The 21,954-nt window shown below is 42.9% G+C and overlaps 1 protein-coding gene across 1 annotated transcript in view; it reads right to left on the bottom strand.

The window, feature by feature from the left end:
• N4BP2L1 (NEDD4 binding protein 2 like 1) overlaps positions 1-21,578 on the bottom strand; it is a 29,206-nt gene extending 7,628 nt beyond the window's left edge. The window contains 2 exon segments of the mRNA XM_021065183.1: positions 16,842-16,933; positions 16,936-21,578. Of these exon segments, the coding sequence (XP_020920842.1) occupies positions 16,842-16,933; positions 16,936-17,016 (173 nt within the window). The 5' untranslated portion in view covers positions 17,017-21,578.

Consider the following 21,954-nt stretch of genomic DNA (forward strand, 5'->3'; position numbering starts at 1 on the left):
TCCTGCTGGGTAGCCCTGGGAACATATCTAGTCACTTATGATAGACCATGATAATGTGAGGAAAAAAATGTATACATGTATGTGTGACTGGGTCACCCTGCTGTACAGTAGAAAATTGACAGAACACTGTAAACCAGCTATAATGGAAAAAATAAAAATCATTACTTTAAAAAATTAGAAATCTTTCAAAAAATAAATAAAAAAATAAAAGCCATAGCAGGATAAGAGGCATACCCAATATTTCCCATGACTTCCTAAACGTCTATCACTCTCTAAATATGAAAATATCACAGAAAAGAAGAAAAAGCATCATAGAGCCCCCATTTAAAGCAAAAAAAAAAAAAAATGCACATCAAGTTCTGCACAAAATAACTTCAAAGAGATGTTTCCACTTGAAATCCTTATTTGGCCTTTTTTAGCCAGTTTAGTACTGGCTACTGCTAGACAGTAACTGAGTAAATCTCCAGGCCTCCTTTCCTCCTCTGCAAAAACTGAGGACGAGGTCACCCATCTTGCTAAGGTAGGATGATGACGTAATAACTTGGGGAAGCACTTTGCGCAGCACCTGACACAATGAGTATGTGTTTCTTTCCCTTCTCCCTGCAGCACTCACCAGCATAATCCTCACTTCACACAAATTCACCAGGACAAACAGGAGATACGACAAAACGGCCATGCTCAGAATAAAAAGATATTTAAAAGCGGAAGGAAAAAAATGTTGGATGATGACCACGGCAGGAAATATAAAGAGAAAGCAGAGTTTATTTGTTCTTCTCCAACAATAAAAATCATCTCTAATAACAATTTTTTAAAAATTTAAATACTAATAATAAAAATAAACGAAAAAAGAGAAAAACCATCTCTAATCAGGAGAGAGCTTAAGGCACTGAAGGGGCGGATAACAAGTAAGGACCCGAGTTGCTTGAAAGCTTTGGCTTCCATTCTTGACTCTTCTACTGCTCAGTTCTGTGACCACTTTCCCTAAGCTTCTGTTTTCCTGACCGAAAACACAGAGAATAATCACCACCTATTACACAGAGCTTCGTGTAAGGTTCCGGTGAGGTGAGGTACAGGGAAACACTGTCCAAGAGGTAAGGCACTTTACACATGTAGGTCCTGTTGTTTTATTCACAGCAATACCAAAGGAAATAAAATCTTCTAACCGAGTCTGCTTGCCTGCCATCCTAGGAAACTACACCGGAGCGTGTATGTAATGGGAGAGGTGGCCAAGAACATGCGGCCACTTTAAGTCTACCATACACGCTGAAAGTATACAGATCTGAGGACACAGATTCACGTAGTTTCCATGTAAATGTCTCTGAGTAGACCTTAAAGATACTCTAACTGAAAAGCCTAAAGCATGAATCCAAACATTAACCTCCAACGCAAACAATTATTTTAAAAAAACACCTTGGGAGAAAATCCAAGGGCAACACTAACTGCATTTTCAAGTGTGCGTATTTTATATTTCTGAATGTTATACAGTTTTAAACTTATCTTCATCAATGGAGTTCCCCTTGTTTCAGCAGTAACAAACCTGACTAGTATCCATGAGGACACGGGTTTGATCCCTGGCCTCGCTCAGTGGGTTAAGGATCTGGCGGTGCCGTGAACGGTGGTGTAGGTCACAGATGCAGCTCAGATCCTGAGTTGCTGTGGCTGTGGCTGTGTGTAGGCCAGCAGCTGCAGCTCAGATTCGACTCCTAGCCCGGGACATTCCATATGACACAGGTACAGCCCTGAAAAGACAAAAAAAAAAAAAAAAAATATATATATATATATATATATACATGTATGTATATATCTTTATCAACATTATCTAGTCTGAATCATGAAAGCTATGTTCAGAGTTTGGATGACATTGTGCAACATTATCTTTTGTGTACTAAGTTGAGCAACTCTGAATATTACTTCCAAGATTTTTTTTTTCTTTTTGTTCCAGATTTGATAATCCTTCTAGAACTTGGTTTCATCTGTTTTCCCATTAACTCTGCCACTTACAAGTTTGGTTGTGTTTTGTCATTTTCAGAGTTGAGTTTTTCTTTTCATAGACATAGCCTTATCTACTCATGTTTTCCTCTTTATAGTTTATACTGTCTATTCGAAGTTAATACTCTGTTTCCTTTAAAAAACCTTTAAGGCATGTGTTCAATTCACATTTTATTTGAATCTTATTCCTTTCTAGAAAGCAACAACAAAACACAGCAAAGAAACTATTGCCCTCCCCGGTTATAAAATTTTGCCTTAAATTGTTCAGGACCACCACGGGGCTAAACCACTTGCCCATCTCTTCCCTAGACACATGTGACTAGAGCCTATGCGGGCTCCTAGAAATAGGCAGTTAGATATGAGTGTTTTTCACCTTGACCATTCTTTTTGTGTTTGTTTTATTTTGTTTTGTTTTGTTTTTTAGGGCCACACCCATGGCATATGGAAGTTCCCAGGCTAGGGATTGAAGCGGAGCTATAGCTGCCAGCCTACACCACAGCCACAGCAACGCAGGATCCAAGCTTCATCTGTGACCTACACCACAGCTCACAGCAATGCCAGATCATTGAGCGAGGCCAGGAATCGAATCTGCATCCTCATGGATAATAGGTTCGTTAACTGATGAGCCATGAAGAGAACTCCCCACCTTGACAATACTAATGGAATATGAGGCAGTGGAGGAAGGAGGAGATTCTTCATGATCTGAAGGATCTTTCCTTCAAAACTTGTTTTATCTTCACCTGAATGTTAAATTTTTTGGCACTGGCGGCTATGGAACCTCTTGAAAATGCAAGACAATAAAAGCTCTCCTTGCTAAATGAAGAACTGATCAAACAATCTTGAGAGTCTCAAATTTAAGTGGAAGCAATAAATACCATTCCATCAGATTCAGAAGTGATGAGGATAATGCCCCAGCTCTAGCTTCCTTTATGGTGGTCAGGAGCCTCGTGCATTAGGGAAATTGAAAGAATGAAAATAAAAGAGAAAAAATAGACAATTACTTCCACATAATCTTCACCTCCATAGCTCCCCTAAAATTCACTTGAAACCATTACTATGAGAGAAACTCAGGTTCTAATTTTGATTTCACCACTTATCACTCTTTTGTGGACTTTTTTTTTGGGGGGAGGGGGTGCCCACAGCATGTGGAAGTTCCCGGGTCAGGGATCAAAACTCCCGCACAGCAGTGACCAAAGCCACTGAACCTTAACCCACTGCACCACAAGAAAATGACCATGAAATCCTTTTATTCAATAATAGAGAACCATGGAAATACATATCTATCAGTCACTCACTGACAAAGTCCAACATTAATATGTAATTTTGAGTTGTAGTCCTAACTTTTTATACGAGAAAATTTCCAACATGCAAAAGTAGACAGAATAATATAATTGTTCTCCATGTACTCACGGTCCAGCTTTAACAATTAGCATCACGGGGCCAGTTTTGTTCATCTGCTTCATACTTCATTTCACCAAATACCTCATCAGTTTTCATATTTCTCTGATCGTCTCATAAATATATTCCTACATTTGGTTCATTTGAATCAAGAGCCAAAAATCCATACATTGTATTTGGTTGCCATATCCAATAAATGTCTCATTTATTCCATACTCTTCCCTCTTTTTATTTCCACCTTAAATTTTCCCCTACAACCTTTTATATTTAGAAAATGTTCAAACTTTAAAAAATGAGTTGAAAGAATAATGCAATGAACACCACTTACCCTTCATCTACAGTTAACATTTTGCCTCATTTACTTATTTTATGTCTCTCGCATATGTATTTTTTCTTTCTTTTCTTTTTTTTTTTTTTTTGGCCACACCTGAGACATGTGGAAGTTCCCAGCAATGACCTAAGCTGCTGCAGTGACAACACTGGATCCTTAACCCGCTGTGCCACAAGGGAACTCCTCACATATGGGTTGTTAGGGGTTTTTTTGTTGTTGTTTTTTGCCACCCTGCAGCACATGGAGTTCTCGTGTGAGGGGTCAGATCTGAGCCACAGTTGCGACCCACACTGCAGCTATGACAGCACCAGATCCTTTAACCCACTGTGCCAAGCTGGGGATAGAACCTGCGTTCTGGTGCTTCAGAGACACTGCAGAACCCAATTCACCACTGGGGGAACTTCCACATATGTATTTTTGATAAACCATTTGAAAATAAATAGCAGACATCATGATACTTTGTGCCTAAATGCTTTGTCAAGTATCTTCTATGAATAAGACCATTCTCCTACATAATCATTACCATATCTTCAAAATAGCCCCAATGTTATTTTATTACAATTATAAATTATAAATATTATAAAGTATATATTATAAATTATAAATTTATTACTTTATATTGTAATTTTATATTTTAACTATTTATAATAGCTAATATTAACAGATTTTTTAATTTAAAATTTTTGAAATTCCTTCATGGTACCAATACTATCTTTTATAGGTTCAAATACTGCACCTGGTTATTATGTTTCTTTAGTGCCTTTTAATCTAGAACTGTCCTCATGCCCTCTTTGGTTTCCCTTTTTGAAGTCTAGTCAGTTGGCTTAAGAATGCCCCACCTTTTAGGTTTGCCTGATCGTTTCCTCCTCGTTAGATCCAGGTTAAACATTTTTGGAAGGAAAGTACAGAGGTGATGCCTGTGTACTCCGGCTGGCACATCGTACCATCATGCTAAGTCTGATCACGTGACTAAAAGGTGGGGTCGGCTGGATCTCTCCACTGTAAAGGTGCGCTGCCTCCCTGGCAATACAGGGTGGAGGATGTGAAACCCCACGTAACATCCTGTTCCCCAACAGCCTTTCCCTCAACGATGCGTCCATTCACTGCTGATCCTTGCCACACCAGTTATCTCATCGGGACTGCAGAATACAGATTAGCTCATGTAATTTCTTCTATAGTTACTAGGTGCCATTGTCCAGCAGAGAAGAGCTTTTTTTCCCCTTCCCCTTTTAATAATCCTTACCATCATTATTCTTTATGATACTCAAATTGTCCCAAATCTGGTCAGCAGGTACCCCTTCAAGCTGGCTCCTGTGTCTCTGCCCACACAAACCTAAAAAATACTATCTTTCCTTTTTAATTAACAATGTAATACACATTCACTTAAAAAAAAAAAAAAGACTGTGAAATAGAGGAAATTCTTCTATTTCTCCACCTAAAAATGATGATTAATATTTTGATCTTCTTTCCAGCAGACAGACAGAATTTCCTTTCTTCCCCTCATCTGATGTTGTTAAATAAAAACAGAAACAACATGTAGAGCATCTCCACCTCCCACCAAACTTATTTCCACGGCAGTTATTCCCCACCTCATGAAATAGGATTCTAGGACACTATTTGGAATGGTCATGACATAGTTATTCATATGGAGGTACCATAATTTACTTAACCAATGCTCTGTGGCTAGGTATTTAGTTTGTTCCCAACTTCTTCCACCACCAGCAAGTTTAAATATTTTTTCTTATGTGTGCTGGTCATTTAGAGATATTATTTTGTGAACTTCATTTTCACGCCCTTTGATTGTTAACAAAACCTCCTTCTTGGAGGTTTATGGCTTTCGTATTGAGTATGTCAATGTCTCATTGAATATACCAATTTCTTTTTAGTTTTATTTATAATTAACATAAATGTCTAAATCATTAGAAATTTTTCTAGTCACATGTATCCAGCTTTTATTTTCTACTTTCTGCCTTTGATAATACATTTACAATAGTCTTTCCCAGCCCAAGATTATGTAAATATTTATCTATGCTCTATTACATTTTACTCCCCAATCTAGCTAAAATTTTAATTTACTGTGTGGCAGTGATTGAGGCAGAATGAAAATGGACTTCTATTTTATACCTCTCACAAAACTAACTTGAAATAGATTAAAGACTTAAACATAAAAACTGAACCATATAACCCCTAGAAGAAAGCATAAGGGAAAATCCTGTTATTGGTCTCGGCAATGATTTTTAGATAGTACACCAAAAAGCACAGGCAACCAAAGCAAAAATTAATAAGTGAGACAACATCAAACTAAAAAGCTCCTATACAGCAAAAGAAAAAAATCAATGAAAGGAAAAGGCAACCTACCAAACAGAAGAAAATATACCCAAATCAGTATCTGATAAGGGATTAATATCCAAACTATCTAAAGAACCCATACCACTCTTTGGCAAAAAAACAAACAACCCAATTAAAAACGGACAGAGAATCTGAATAGACATTTTTGCAAAGAAGACATACCAACGGCAAGCAGGTGCATGAAGGATGCTCGACATGACTAGTCAGCAGGGAAACTGCAAATCAAAACCGCAGTGAGCTATCCCCTCACACCTGTTAGAATGGCTGTCCTCAAGAGGGCAGGCAATTAAAAGCATTGATGAAGACGTGGAGAAAAAGAAACCCTTGTGCACAGTTGGGGGGAATATAAATCAGTGCAGCCACTGCAGAAAACAGAACGGCAGTTTCTCAAAAAATTTAAAACAGAACTATAGAAGCTCCAGTAATCCCACTTCTGGTAATATATCCAGAGAAAATGAAAACAGGATGTTGAAGAGGCATCTGTACTCCCATGTTCACTGAAGCATTACTCACAATAGCCGAGATATGAAAACAACCTATGCATCTGTCGATGTGTAAATGTGGGAAATATGGAATATTATTCAGACGTGAGAAAGAAGGAAATCCTGCCATTTTTAACAACACGGTCGAAACTTCAAGGCATTAGGATAAGTGAAATAAATGAAATAAAGACAAACCCTGTAATGACCTCACTTATATGTGGAATCTACACAAGTCAAACTCATAGCTATAGTTAATACTGTGTTATGTCTGTGAAAGCTGCCAAGAGAGTAGGTCTTAAATGTCCTCACCACAAAAAGGATTGGTAATAATGTGCCATAATGGTGGTACTGGCTAATACTATAGCGGTAACCACCTTGCAGGGTGGAGGTGTATCAAATCAACACACTGTACATCTTAAATTACACACAGTGTGTCAATTACATAATAAAGCTGAAAGTAAAAACACAAGACTAGAGTGGTTCAGCTGAATAAAACCCAGGCTCCTGGCCTCAGAGCTACACACTAAACCACTGTGACTGGGCATTATAAACTAAACAAACCTCACTGACCCTTTTCTCTAGTGATGTCGAGGTTATCTGCAAACTTTCCTATCAGGAACAACTTGCAATGAACGTCACTGTGCCAACCTCCTTGTACTCATGCAGAACGCCTCTGACGGTACATACCTCAAGTTAATAGCTGTAGAAAACTTTGTGTTTTCTGAAAGAACAGAGCAGAGCAGATGTTATTTAAAATTTCCCTCTTTCCACCTGTCCTTTTTTTTTTTTTTTTTTTGTCTTTTTGTCTTTTTTAGGGCCACACCTACGGCATTTAGAGGTTCCCAGCCTAGGGGTCCAATCCAAGCTATAGCAGCTGGCCTACGCCACAGCCACAGCAACTCGGGATCCGAGCCGCATCTGCAACCTACACCACAGCTCATGGCAACGAAGGATCCTTAACCCACTGAGCAGGGCCAGGGATGGAACCCGAGTCCTCATGGATGCTAGTCAGGTTCGTTAACCCCTGAGCCACCGTGGGAACGTCTCTCTCCATTCCTTTTTTTTTTTTAATTTTCTCTCTGATAGAATATATGTTCCAGGAAGTCAGGGATTTTCATCACTTTTTTTCACCACTCTATTCTAAACATCTAGAAGAATGTCAGGTACACGAGAGGTAATCAATAAACATTCCGTAAATGTATGAATGGTTCTTGAATGTAAGACTCTGTTGCCTTGATTATGCAACTTTTTGTAGAATCCCGAACTGTGTGAGGAGGATCTTCCATTTACTCATCTTTATAGGTTGAGGATTTTATCCAAACCTCAGATTTATCCCTAAAGAGGATGGGAGAGAAGATTTTTCCTGGATGTTATTAGAAGTCTCCTTGAGGACTTTAAGCTGCGAGGCAGGAAAGAGGCTCAGTGACCCAACAACCCGAGGAGAACAGGGAGGAAGCCATGGCTATAAATACCTTGGGGCAGTCTCCCTGAGGCCTGGTGTGGCTGGACCTTCTTGGTGCTGCCAACTACGCCAAGGCTGAGCCCTATCCTTGGAGAGATGGACGTCAACCAACACCAGCCCCACAGACACTGCCAAGCCACAGCAGCTACGGGGACTCCTAGTGAAAGGTTTTCAGGCTGTCCCGCTGTTCACTCTCGCCTTTAGCCCTCGGGTGCCAGTGTGGCCCCACTGCACAGTATCTAGCAGACATTCCTTTCAGTATCTTGCACGTGAACAAGCCCTTGCAGAGAATCCCAGCAAGGCCACAGGTTTCCCCGATGTGTATGTTTTTCTGGTGGTCAATTCAGCCATGCTCAGAAGAGGAGGAGGAGTCAGAAGCACACCCACTTCAGCATCAACTTCTTTTTCGCCATGTTTTCCCAAAATGGCATCAATCAGTCCCAGACAACACAACAGTGGCCATACAGGAAAACTGTCGTTTTGAGCTCTTTTCTGACTGCTGCTTAAATGGGTAAGCTTTCTTTGATGCTTATTTTTAAATTCCTTTTTAGGGTAACTATCAGGTGAAGGAGATGACACATCAAACATTTTCGCATGTAAAACATAAAAATGGTTTTCCTATGAACTGAAGAGAAGAGAATTCTGGAGCATTTGGATTAAGTGGCTCTATTCCTCTTTTTCCCCCTTCTTGTCTCTTCTCCACAGCTTATTCACTGTTTTACATTTCTCTTTATGTGAATAATCTCCTTTTTGGTTTTGTTGTTTAGTCAAGATGCATGTTGATTCTGAGCTACCAACTCTTCAGAAACTTCTGGCATTAACAGATCTATTGGGGTTCAGTGGTAACGAACCCGACTAGTATCCATGAGGATGCGGATTCAACCTGTGGCCTCTCTCAGTGGGTTAAGGATCCAGCATTTCCATGAGCTGTGGTGTAGGTCACAGATATAGCTTGGATCATGCCTTGTGTGAGGCTGTGGTCATGGCGTAGGCTGGAAGCTAAAGCTCTGATTCTAACCCTAGCCAGGGGGACTTCCACATGCTGCAGGTGTGGCCCTAAAAAAAAAAAAAAAAAAAAAAGCAAAGCAAAGCAAAACAAAAAAACAAATCTATCAAATACTCAGGTCTACTATGTGTCAGGCCTTCTTCTAGGGGCTGAATAAAGCTCCTGATCTCAGGGTGCTTGCATCACAACTCATGAAGCTTACTTTCTTATAAAATACATAGATAACAAACAAACAAGTATCTATGAGGTGGCACTAATGCAAGGAAGGGAAGTCAAAGTACAAGCAAAGGATGGAGAATTGCTACTCTCAGTGGCAGAGAAAGCCCCTCAGACCCTGTTCTTCATCATATCCTTAAAAGGAATACTGAAATATCCCAGTTATACAAGCTCACTTCAACAGGACTCCGTAGTAGCTGTGGAAAGTGGATGAAGCTGTGTTCATCCATGAACATCCCTGGTAAGAGAAGACCACTTTGTGCACAATGAAATTCCGAGTCTCAGGATCAAATGCATGATTCTCTGATCTTAACGTTCTCACCTAAAACATAAAAACAATTAGCACCTCCACTGAAAGAGGATTTTATAGTTTGCCTTTTGCTGTGTGATCACATCTCTGAATTTAAGAGAGCTGCAGGTCAAAATAAAAAACCATCTCAGGAGTTCCCATCGTGGTGCGGCAGAAACAAATCTGACTAGGCACCATGAGGTTGTGGGTTTGATCCTGGCCTCACGCAGCAGGTTGAGGATCCGGCGTTGCCATGAGCTGTGGTTTAGGTCGCTGATGCGGCTTGGATCTGGTGTTGCTGTGGCTCTGGCACAGGCTGGCAGCTGTAGCTTTGGTTAGACCTCTAACCTGGGAACCTCCATGTGTTGTGGGTGTGGCCCTAAAAAGCAAATAGCAAAAAAAAAAAAAAAAAAATTTCATTCTTAAAAAACAAAAACCAAACAAACAAACACTCCATGTCAGGATTATTGTAAAAATCCTAAGTAAGCACATATAAAGTGCCTGCACACAGTGGACACTCAGTAATGCGGGCTTTCTTTTCTGTCTCCATACTTCCCTCCCCTTTCCCAGGGTCTTACCTTGATCAAAACAGACAGCCTTCTGCTCAAGCCATGCCTGCAACGCGACTGAGAGTCTTATGAAGGAACAATCAGACATGAGACTAATTTTTCTCTATCATGCTATTTCCTCAATCTTACAAAGCCTAGCTATCTTTAGATAACTTGGAATGATAATAAGTAACCTCTAATTGGGTTACTCTAGAGTCTGAACAGGGCTAGAACACTACCATTGAAAAGAATTCACTGAAACGCCAAAAAGGAACTAAGGCAGCTGGGTCACGTTACAAACGCCCTGTCGTGTGAGCAGATGAGGACGAGACTTTAGACACCCCTGGGAGCTCAGTGTTGACTACACTGTCTCCCTTCGCACACCATAGTCAGGATAAACATGAATGCTTATTTAAAAATCTAAATCTCATCTCTTCCCATGGCCTTAAATGGTTCCACATTAATAAAGAAAAATTAATCCTTGATAATTATCAGAAGAAACATTATCAACATTGACAAATAATAACATGTGGCTTCCTTACACTGACAGTGGAGATTCAGGTAAACTAAGTGCTCATAATGGGGCCTTTACGTGTGTTTTTCATTACCCACCAGATGGACACCAACCTCCTTATGCTTTCACCAGCTCACCCCCAGTCTTTGGCGCAGTTATTCTCCTTTTGGTGCAGAAGAAAAAGCTCTGACTAGAACTAAGGAGAATTTGTCCCTATGAGACTTGACCAAGATGTATGACTTCTTAGAACTTAATGTCTTGGGCTTGGGCTAGAAGAAGTCTCAGGGAACTTCCTGTGTATCTCCTGAGATTTTCTTATGAAAACATTCTTGCTCTTTCATTTCCTCCTCTATTTCTACTGCTTCTCTAATCATAACCACACCCATGACATAACACTGCCCCTGAAAATTCAGCAGGGCCTTCTTCCACTATTCCCACAGCTCCAGGAGCACGGGGATGCTGATTCTCTTGTGCTACTTTTCTAGGAAGTGACTGCAACATACACTGCACCGTGTCTTCTTACACTGTGAACATAACGTGGCATGTCGAGTCCTCATTTATCTCAACCTCCAGAGACAGGCACTGCAAGGACTCTGAGAGATGGGGAAAGGAGGTTCAGGACCTACCTGAGGAAAATCACTAAAAATATAAAAAGTTAGTAGCTTCTCCAAGTAGACCTAAGTGACTAAGAATCTGAGACATCACCTGCCTGATACTCTAATTTCATATACACAAACTTGGAATGCTGCAAACTTTCTATATTGACCTTGCTTTTATTTCTGAGAACCCTGGCCTCATAATTTAAAACACCATGGTCCAGGCCTGCTGGCTCACAGCACGGTGGAACGAGTATGCTCTGAGATCCAATTACTCATACTTAGCTAACCTAACTGATCCCCTCTTCTCGCTGCTTCCCGTATTTCATTCTGCTTGGTTGTAAAGTATACCTTTGTCCCCATTGCTGTCCTATCACTGCATCACATCAGGAAAGCATCTTTCACATCCTTGGAAAACTCTAGGGCCAAGAAATGAAAAGGTATTCCTCTTGATGGAAACTTCCACATCATCCAGAGACATAAATGAGGAAAAAGACAGCTGTCACTGAGCATCCTTTGAGCCTAATAAATCCTTGTTACAGACCTTTGTTGATGGTGCCAAAATGAACTAGCACATTGCAAAGGATGCCATGTGCCCTAGAGCATCGTCCCCAGACTTTGCTTTCATTGAAATGTAAAGATTTTTTAAAAATTTCAGGGACTGTCTTAAGGTGGACAATTTTTAATTCTGCAAATAAGGGAAAGAAAGGAAGGAAGGAAGGGAAAGAGAGAGAGAGGGAGAAAAAGAAAGAAAGAAAGAGAGAGGGAGGGGGAAGGAAGAAAGGAAGGGGGAGGAAGGAAGAAAGAAAATAAAGGGAGAGAGGGAGTGAAGAAGAGAAGGAAGAAAGACTACCCTCTACTATTGCCATTTCATTTCAAAAAGACAATTTAGTGGTATATCCATGTAAGGGATTCAGTAGCCCTTACATGGATAAATTAGAAAGATGGGATTAACACACAAATTAATAAGGTTCTGACACATGCCACAACATGGATGAACCCTGAAAACATTAAAGTGAAATAAGCCAGACACAAAAGGATAAAGACTGTATGATTTCACTTACATGACGTATCTGGAATATTTGAATACATACAGAAACTATATCAGAGGTTACCAGGGGCTGAAGGGAGGGGAGATGGGGAGCTGTCTAATGGATAGAGTTTCTGTTTGGTATGATTAAAAAAAAAAAAAAAAACATTTTTTTTTTAAAGATAGAGGTGACAGTTGCTTATCATGCAATTAATGCCACTGGACTAGACACTTAAAAATGGCTCGGTGGTAACAACCCAACTAGTATCCATGAGGTTGTGGGATTCCTGGCCTTACTCTGTGGGTTAAAAATCCAGCATTGCCATGAGCTGCGGTGTAGGTCTCAGACAAGGCCCAGATCTGGCTTTGGTGTAGGTCAGTAGCTGCAGCTCTGATTCAACCCCTAACCTGGGAACTTCCATATGCCAAGGCTGCAGCCCTAAAAAGAAAAAAAGAAAAAAATGGTTAAAATGGCCCCCAAAGGAGGACATTTTCACACACACACACAAAAGACAACAAACAGGTAAACAGAGGTCCATAAATGTTTTCATGGAGGTAGGAGGAAAGGATAGATGCAGATCCAAGTGAGTTTATCAGTTCAGCTGTGGAAACAGAAATTGTTCTGGATCATCTGCTGAGAGTGAAAGGGTCCCGGGTTGGGAATCCTATTCCTTCTATCAACTCAGTACTCTAGCTTTTAACATTCTCCATGATCTGGGATAAATTAGAAAGATGGGATTAACACAGACACACTACTGTCTATAAAATACAGAGTTCCTGCTGTGGCACGGTGGGTTAATGATCCGGTATTGCTGCAACTGTGGGCTGGACTGGATCCCTGGCCTGAGAACTTCTACATGTCACAGGTGCGGCCAAAAAACAAACAAACAAAAAAGCCAAGGACCTACAGCATAGCACAGGGAACTCTACTCAATATTATGTAACAATCTATATGGAAAAAAAGAATAGATATATGTATATGCATAACTGATTAACTTTGCAGTATATGTGAAATACAACGTTTTAAGTCAACTGTAGTCCAATAAAATTTTTGAAAATAATAAATTTAAAAAATGACATATTTGGTTATTTAATAAATGTTTTGTCATACAGCCTGGACCTGTCAAGTTATTTAATAAAACTCTTTTCAACTAACTTAAAAAGTTATTTTCACCTTTAAAAAGCTAGCAATTAATAGGCACTCATAGAAATAATTTAGAGGAAAAGGATATAATCCATCCCACTGTCATAAAGTCAATAACTATGAATAATATCTATCTTTTTACACATTTGTCTATTAGTATATGCAGATGTCCTTTCATTGAACAGAAAGTGGATTTTCATGTATACATTTGCATGTCAAATGTACAACTACGTTCTCATTTATGACTCATGACTTATAAACCCATCATTTATTTCTCTATGTTTAAGCTGTTTCACAGTTTTTCCCTATCATCTTTAAAAACTCTTTCAATGAGCATTTTTCTATCCTCATGTACTTGTCCAGTTATTGCCTTGGGATAAATTCCTGGAAGTAGTACTTACAGGTCAATGGTGAGAACCTCTTTTTGAAATGTCTTTTTGAAATGAAATAGAGGTGATAAAACACATATAGGGAGCATGCTAACTTTTTATATTCTGATGTACTTAAAATTTTTAAACCAGAAAGACACCAACTAATTTTTTTTAATATGACCCCAGAATTTAAATAGATGTTTTCTACATCCCAGTCCCTTCAAACTATGAAAACATACAAGTGAAAACCACAGAAATCTAACATTGATTTGGAAGACCAGACATATCCTAATTTCAAAAACATTTTTATTTCTTTAATCAAATATAGAAATCAAAAATAGAAGATGAACCCACATTTGTAAAAAGGGACCTCCTCCAACTTTTAAAGAAAAAAAGTTTTTATTTTTCTGATCCAAGAAATACATGTTCGTTATAGAAAATGTGGAAAATACACAGAAGAATGAAAATATGAATTTCCCAGAACCCAACAATACATAAGACAGACTTACAGTTTTACTATTTTTTTACACATGTATATTTTTTAACAATTTGCCATTCTCCTTCCCGCCCCTACCTGACCACCCTAGGAGTCGAGAAAGCAGATCCTTGAGAGCCATGACCTGTGACGTCCACTACACCTTTCATCCTCACCGCAGGCCGCGCTCCTCTGCTGAGCTGTGGACTGCATCCTTGTCTACTTCTCAGAGTTCCATGGAAATGCACATCCCGCCCCCAGCAGGGCCAAGGTCCTCTGCCTCCAGCACTGCCTATGCCCAGCCTATCAGGAGAAGTCACAAAGCCACCTCCCAGCTGCCTCCTTCGCTTCAGAGCCAGGCGTCGTCTCCCCAGAACACCCTGAAGTTTACCTCAGCTGATCCACATCTTCAGCAGTAACTAACGCCTCTTAACACTGATACAGCGCGTTCTCTCACACACCTTTCATCTTCACAAGAGCCCTCTGAAGCACAGGAGCTATCCCCATTCAACAGGAAAGCAAACTGAGGTGCAGAGGAGTTGAGATCACAGCTAGTCAGTGGCAGAGCTTGGATCTGACACCATGCATTGACTGGAAGATCAGAACTCTTTACCTAGCCATTACTAACCAAACATTTTAAAGTCTGACAACTAGAACTGAAAAGCTCGAAAGATCTTCGATGAATCATCTTACCTAATCCTTTGTTAGTATTCACATGTAAGGAAAGTAAGTCCCAGAAAAGCTAGGTGATTGCCCAAAGTCACCAACTAGTTTGTGACGAAGAGGATCTAAAGGCACAATCTTCAGACTCCCAGGCCAGTGCTCACGCCAGTCGTCCCTAGAGAGATGTTCTTTAATAAGCTGGTTTTTCATCCGGTGTCTTCTGCTTAGCCCAATGTCAATCAGGAATTAAAATCCTAAAAGTGTAGAATGTTAGAGCCAGAAGGGACCTTAAAGACCACCCAGACCAACCCACTTGCCTTAGAGATGAGAAAAGTGAGGTCCAAAACCCATGGCTTCTGCTGTTCAATTCTGTGTACCTTTTGTTCATCATACTATTCCCCTTCTGAGTCAAATAAAATCTGACCAAAGATCTTTACATGCTTATTGGACATAGTGTGCCAGGCCATAGATAGGCAAAGCCAAAGTGAAACTGAATAGGATATGATTTCAGAAGATACTTGGTTGGTAACAGATATACCCACTCTGACTGAATCATAAAATAAAGTTCTGCTAGTCTAAGCAGGCTCCTCCACTCTCCACCGAGAGAGAAGACCTACTGAAATGTGTGTGTGTCTTAGAAAATGGTAGCAATGGCCTTTGGAAGTCACCCATCCCTTTAATCTGTGAAAATGTAGCAATACTGTTTTGCTAAAGGCTTCTACTTCCACAAATCAGCCAGGAATCCTAATTAAACTAGAAGCACATCACCAGGGCTGTCACAGTTCCCTGACCCCAGAGGACCCAGACTCTCTCCCCCCAGTCTTTGTGTACTATTCAGATCCACCTCCAAATGTGTGATACCTGGATTCTTCTTCTAGGCCCCACGGTTCTATGGCCAGTCCCATGGTTCTGGGCTAGCCTTATCTCTGGTGAGATGGAAAGCTCTTTGAGGGAAAGGGACTGCTTCTGTTGAACACATACTACTGCCAGACACTGTGCTTTGCAGGATAAGGTATGGCCTGTATCTTCAGGAAACTTACAGAAGGATAAACAAAACCATGTGCAAAACCAAGCGCAGCCACAGAGGTGTAAATAGGAAGTGGAGGAGCCCAAAGGGCGAGCATTTCCTACGGGGTAGCTGCCAGTCAGGTAACACACCTGAGCCTTAAAAGGTTGGTGCAATTGGTCTGGGAAAGGGCGGCGAAAGGCAAGCCAGGCAGGCGGACCAGCGTCAGCAAAGGGAAGGAGAGAAACAGTTTAACGCTGCAGGAACATAGAGTGCAGGGCAGAGAGTGGTGGGAGTTGCGCGGGAAGAGCGGGCCTGGCAAGGTGGCCCTAGCAACAAGCCCGCGTAATCGCGCTGACCCCATAGGGGGCAGCTGACGCAATTCACGAGTAAACGAATTTGGGCGCCGGTTGCGAGGCTGTGTCAATGACGGCCGCCGCACGGCCCCCTCCCCCGGGCACCTGTGCACCTTCGCAGCCGCCAAAGCACACGCAGCGATGCCTCAATCCGCCAGATCGTCCACGCGGCCACGCGCCCTGGCCCCGACCCCGGACCCCCAGCTTCTCCGCTCCGATTTAAAACGCCTGTTGACGCACCGTGGCGGCTGCCTGCGCGCCAGCGAGCAGCCCGGCGGCTTCCTCTGCAGTCGCCATCCGGCTTTCCTGAAGACTCCCCGCGGGCCCCCGACCGCGGGCCCCCGACCCCGGGCTGGGAGGCTGGGGGCGAAGCCCCCCCCGCGCGCCCGGCTGGCACAGGGGCCGCTGCCATCTGGGGCTCGCGCCAGGCGCTGTGCTGACAGCCGTCCTCCCGCGAGGGCGCAGCATGGAAACCAACGGGACGGGCCGCCGCGTCTTGGGCCCAGTGCCCGGCCGGCACCGGGCGGCCGGGCTTCCCCCGCTGCAGGCGCAGGCCGGGGCCCGGCGGGGGCTCGCTCGGCCGGGTCCGCGCGCGGCGCCCGGGCGCCGTCATTACCTGGCCAGTGTAGTTTTTCCCGAGCCCGGGAGGCCTCGCAGGAGGTAGAGGTGTTTCCGAAAGCTGTGGCGACGCGGAGGTGTCCCACGCGGGGCGGCGGGGCGGGCGGCCGAGGCTGCGGCTGCTGCTGCCGGAGGCTTAGCCTCCCGAAGGATTCAAGAAAACTCTCCTCCATGGGGTGGGGGCCCGCCGCGAGAGCCCTGCGTTCCCCTTCCTGGAGTCACCGTCTTGGCCAAAGCTGTTGTTTTTGTGGCTCTCCGGCCATGTGATAGATGGAGGGGCGGGCACTCGCAGCCCAGCCCCTCCTTCCCACCCGCCCGAACCGCGCTGCGTGGGAGGGGGCGCCCCTACCTGGAAAGCTGGGGACGCTGGGAGACTGACAGCCGGGAAAACCTGGGCCACGCGACCCCGTGTTCCCGCTCCTCTTGCCTCCCAGAGCCCTTGGCCCTGAGGGGCGAGGGCCCACCGGGCGAGCCACGGGGCACTTCCCCGGGCCCCTTCCCCGGGTCCCCCCTCAAGGAAGGAAGGCCTGTGGCAGAAGCCCTACCCCACCCCCACGGACCACTGGCCTAGACCTTGAAAGGGAAATCATTTTAGTTGCCGATACAAGAACATGAAGAGCATTTTGAATAGTAACAGTAAAGGCGGTTTCCTCCCCCAGTTTGTGGGCACCAATATCTGGATGGTGTCCCGATGGCTAACACCACTCTCCCAGGGCCTGTATCTTTTCTTCTCTTTAATCCTTTATCAGCCTGCCAAAAAATATTCTTAGAAGGCTTTGTTGCTACTACGTAACTTTAGAAATCTCTTCTTCTTCAGAAAAAAAAGTACCCCTTAAAACTCATTTTTTGCTGATTTATGAACAGTAGTATAAACGAGGCCTTCTGAGAAGGAAGAGCTATTGCCCAGGTTCATGCTCTGTTGCCACATGAAAACACACGGCCTCCCCGGGAACGATTTCAGCTCCCCAGGGAAAGGAGCAGTCTCCTGAAACTACAGAGGAGAATCCAGAATTAAGTTCTAAGTTCCAGGAACTGGTGAGCGCCAGTTGGTTGATCACCACAGTACTTTCCAGTATTTCACACTCAAGAGTGTGAGCGAGAGATCTCATTCTGAACAAAATTCAAGGTGCATGAACTAAAAGAATATTAAAAACGTCATCCGGGAAAAATCCGAGATATACGGTGGCTTTGGCGTAATAATCATTGTAAATCATTTTGTTTCTGGCAGCTAAGGTTTGAACATTTTGAAAAGTCAGTGTGAAGGAAAGCAATTTCCTTCTAAAACAAAGCCCAGGGATTTCACAATAAGGTTTGGAAGGGACTATCCAGGTAGGGAGGAGCTCTGTGTTGAGAATTTCAGCTTTCCACTGGGATTGGGGGGGTGGGGGGGTGGGGGCAGGGAGGTGAGCTACTCTCTTAAAAATCCCTTCCCGCGACTGGAGGAATGAGTCTTAACACTGCTGAGAAACACTAGAATTTCAAACGTTTCTCTAAATGTTAGGGGAAAACCATAAAGAATATGAAACATGAATCCAAAAAAAATAGTGATGCTTACAATGTATGTATTCTACCATACTTCCATGTATCCTGTAGTATTTCTTACAATGTTTTTGCTAGTCTCAAATACCACCTTTTTCACTCCAGATTTGCACTTGCTAATACAGGAGCCACTAGCCACATGTGGCTGTTGACCACTTGAACTATGACTGGTCCAAATTCAGATTTGTCACCAAAACACACACTGAATTTCAAAGGTTCAGCATTTAAAAAAAAAAAAATCTCAATTTTTATATTGATTACATGTTGAAGTGATAATATGCTGAGTGTACTGGGTTATGTACTATTAAAATTAATCTCATCTCTTTCTTTTTGCTTTTTTAATGTGGCTAGTAGAAAAGTCTAAAATTACATATGCAATTTTAATGTCATATTTAGTTGACATTTCTGTTGGCGAGTGCTGCATGAGACTTCTGTCCATTTCTATTTCCTTCTATAGAGGGTGTCCCAGGCAGCGTGGGGAAGGGCAGCAGGAAGGCACACAGTCTTGGGAACTAGAAGTTTTGGCATACTGAGTCTGCAGTGCCTGTGGCAGCTGGAGCAATGAGGTGGATGCTGGGAAATCCGAGTGTGCTGAGAGGACTGAGCTGGAGACAGAGCTTAGGAAATCCTGGCCCTGTGCAAAGAAGATAGAGAATAGAGCAGACAGCCGAAGAGAACACTATAGGGACAGCACTTAAGGACTGAGTCTTTGAAGTGCACCTATTGAAATAGAAACTGAAAGGACACTATGTGGAGCCTCAGGAAGGGAGAGTTCAAGAAGGAGAAAATGGTTGGCGATACCTGAACGTGACCTTAGATACTTCTCCTGTCTCTTAGTTTCCAGATTTAACAAAGTCACCAAATTGTTTTCCTCAATTCATTCCTCAGAACCACACTGTTTAAAGCTTTCCATGTATCTGCTTCCTCGCACGAGACTGCCCTTGTCATCCCAAGGTCTGACACAGTGCCTGACATTCAGAAGGTGCGCAATAATTATATACAGACCTGAACTGCTCTCTCAGTAGATGAGTTTGAATTTGGAATTTAATAGACTAAGACTGAACAAAGACAGTGATAATGTCAGCTAAGGAGTAACGTAAACAGAGTTAGTGGCCACATGGGCAGATCTGAGAGCTGCCTTGCTATGACTGTGTTCAGATCCTTACTGGTCCTACCTAGGTGGCGGCCTTCAGAGAGGAAGGCTACCCTGTGATAACACTCGCTCATGCTCTCAGTTCATCCAAACGACTTTTCAGCTCTAGAGTTCTGTTCCCTTTCTCTGGAATGTGATGACCAGCACGGTCTCACTTTGCTGTACTAAAAACCATTACCTTGATGGATATAAAGAAAATTATAAGTCATTTTTGGTATATGAAGAAACTTCAAATGTTTCTCTCGTTAGGACTCTTTAACAAGATGTGGAAAAATAAGGAGGTACACAGGAAGAGTTAACCTTCAAACCTACAGTTCCAAATACCCCATGATTTGGAATGCTTACTTATAAATCAGCTCTGGGTTCCTCGCCTGGAGAGGCCAAGATGGCAGAAAGTCTGAAACCATGATAAAGCTTCCAAAGCAGCCTAACCAAAGACCCTTTATCATAGAATCATTTAAAATAGACACATAGTAGCTTCCCAACTCTCTCTAGTTCAATGTACTTTCTTCCTTTACCAAAAACGTTCTGATTTTTTACTCAAAAAAGTAAGTGGCATGAATGGAAAGGACAGGAAAGCATCCATTTTCACCTGCTTAGCTGTTCCTCATTGTTCCAACACCTCCAGCTCACACCTTCTTTCAGAGTCTGCACTATCTGGCCATTCGGAAGTAGGCCCTCTTGACCTACAGCTGCTCCCTCTTGGCTCTTCCCTCAGCCTTCCCCTAGAAGCTGGATGGAGGGTGCAGGAAGCTAGAAGAGGTCAGGGGAAGGCAGACAAGGCAAAGCAGTCTTGCAGAGCAGTCTGCTTGGCTGAGCTGACAAGGGAAAGGCTCAGGACTCTGGTGGTCTGGGATGAGTCAGCCGAGACAGAAATGTCCTCTGATGTTGCTCCTTCTACCCCACACTGCCTCTGCCTCCTGCATCCCGCCCTTCTCTCTGCTGGCTCGCGCTCCTCCTCCAAGCTGAGGACCACATCTTCTGTTTCCACTTAGTATTTGCCACTGGGCACAGGGGCACTTAAGGAGTATAACCTTTGAGGATGAAGCCTGAGAGATGCAGAGAGGAGCCTCAACCCATTTTGCTAAAGCTCTATTCTGACAATTTGGGCAAGATAATAAAGGCGGGGGCCGGGGAAAGCCAGGGGCACCCTGGAACCCAAGGACAAGCTGGAGTGGATAGTTAGCTGGTATGCATCAATACAGCACAAAGGAGTCTCAGAACTGGTCACTCCCCATGCCATACTCATTGTTTAATCTTTATCAAACTACCCTTACTTATGGCCACGGTAGTGTGGACTCTAATACATTCGCTAGGAATCCGTAAGTGCTGCTGCCAAAGGCGCCTAAGAAAGCAGAACTTTTGCCAGATGCCAGGATCTCCTCTGCAGCCATCTGTGCTTCAACTCTAAACTCATGGCTCTTCCCTGAAATCATCCCATCCTGGGCCAAAGGTAAGTCCAGTTTCGCATAGCTCTAGGAGCCAGCTCGGAGAGAGCAAGACCTTCAGGAGTTCAACCAAACACTGAAGACCTTGATCTCCATCTAGAAAAGACTTACGGTCTAGTGGACAGATACACTGAAAATGTATGAAATGAACTTAAGGAAAAACACTGGGCTGTTTCAAATAAAGCACTCAGTTCCCAATAAAGATGGCAGATGGAACACAAATATTTAACTTCCACTCCCTCACTGAAACCCCCCTATTGTAAAGGGTCTTTTTTGGGGGGGGTCATTATTATTTTCAAATTTAAACTGTAAGAAAAGAGACTATTATAGCAACAAAAATTTGAAAACTAGAAAGCAAAAACCCACTGTTAATTTGGAAAAAACATTAAGAAACAAAACTTGAGGAGTTCCCATCATAGCTCAGTGGTTAACAAACCCAACTAGTATCCATGAGGAGGAGAATTTCATCCCTGGCCTTGCTCAGTGGGTTAAGGATCTGGCATAGCTGTGGCTATGGTGTAGGCCAGCAGCTATGGCTCTGGTTCAACCCCTAGCCTGGGAACCTCCGTATACCACGGATGAGGCCCTAAAAAGACAGAAGCCAAAAAAAAGAAAGAAACAAAACTTGAATTATGGAAAGCCAAGCAGCAATACAGTTTATCCTGCATAACCCCTAAAATTTCAGGAACTGGAAGAGTTAGGACCAGAGGTGGGGCCCTAAACAGAAAAGTCAGTTGAAAGTCTGTTTAAGAAATAAATATCCAAGGAGTTCCCTTAGTGGCTCAGCAATTAACGAACCTGACGAGGATCCATGAGGTTGTGGGTTTGATCCCTGCCCTCACTCAGTAGGTTAAGAATCCAGCATTACCTTGAGCTGTGGTGTAGATCTCAGACGCAACTCAGATCCCTAGTTGCTGTGGCTGTGGTGTAGGCCAGCGGCTGCAGCTCCAATTCGACCCCTAGCCTGGGAA

Source organism: Sus scrofa, chromosome 11 (assembly GCF_000003025.6).
Source record: "Sus scrofa isolate TJ Tabasco breed Duroc chromosome 11, Sscrofa11.1, whole genome shotgun sequence".
NCBI lineage: Eukaryota > Metazoa > Chordata > Mammalia > Artiodactyla > Suidae > Sus > Sus scrofa.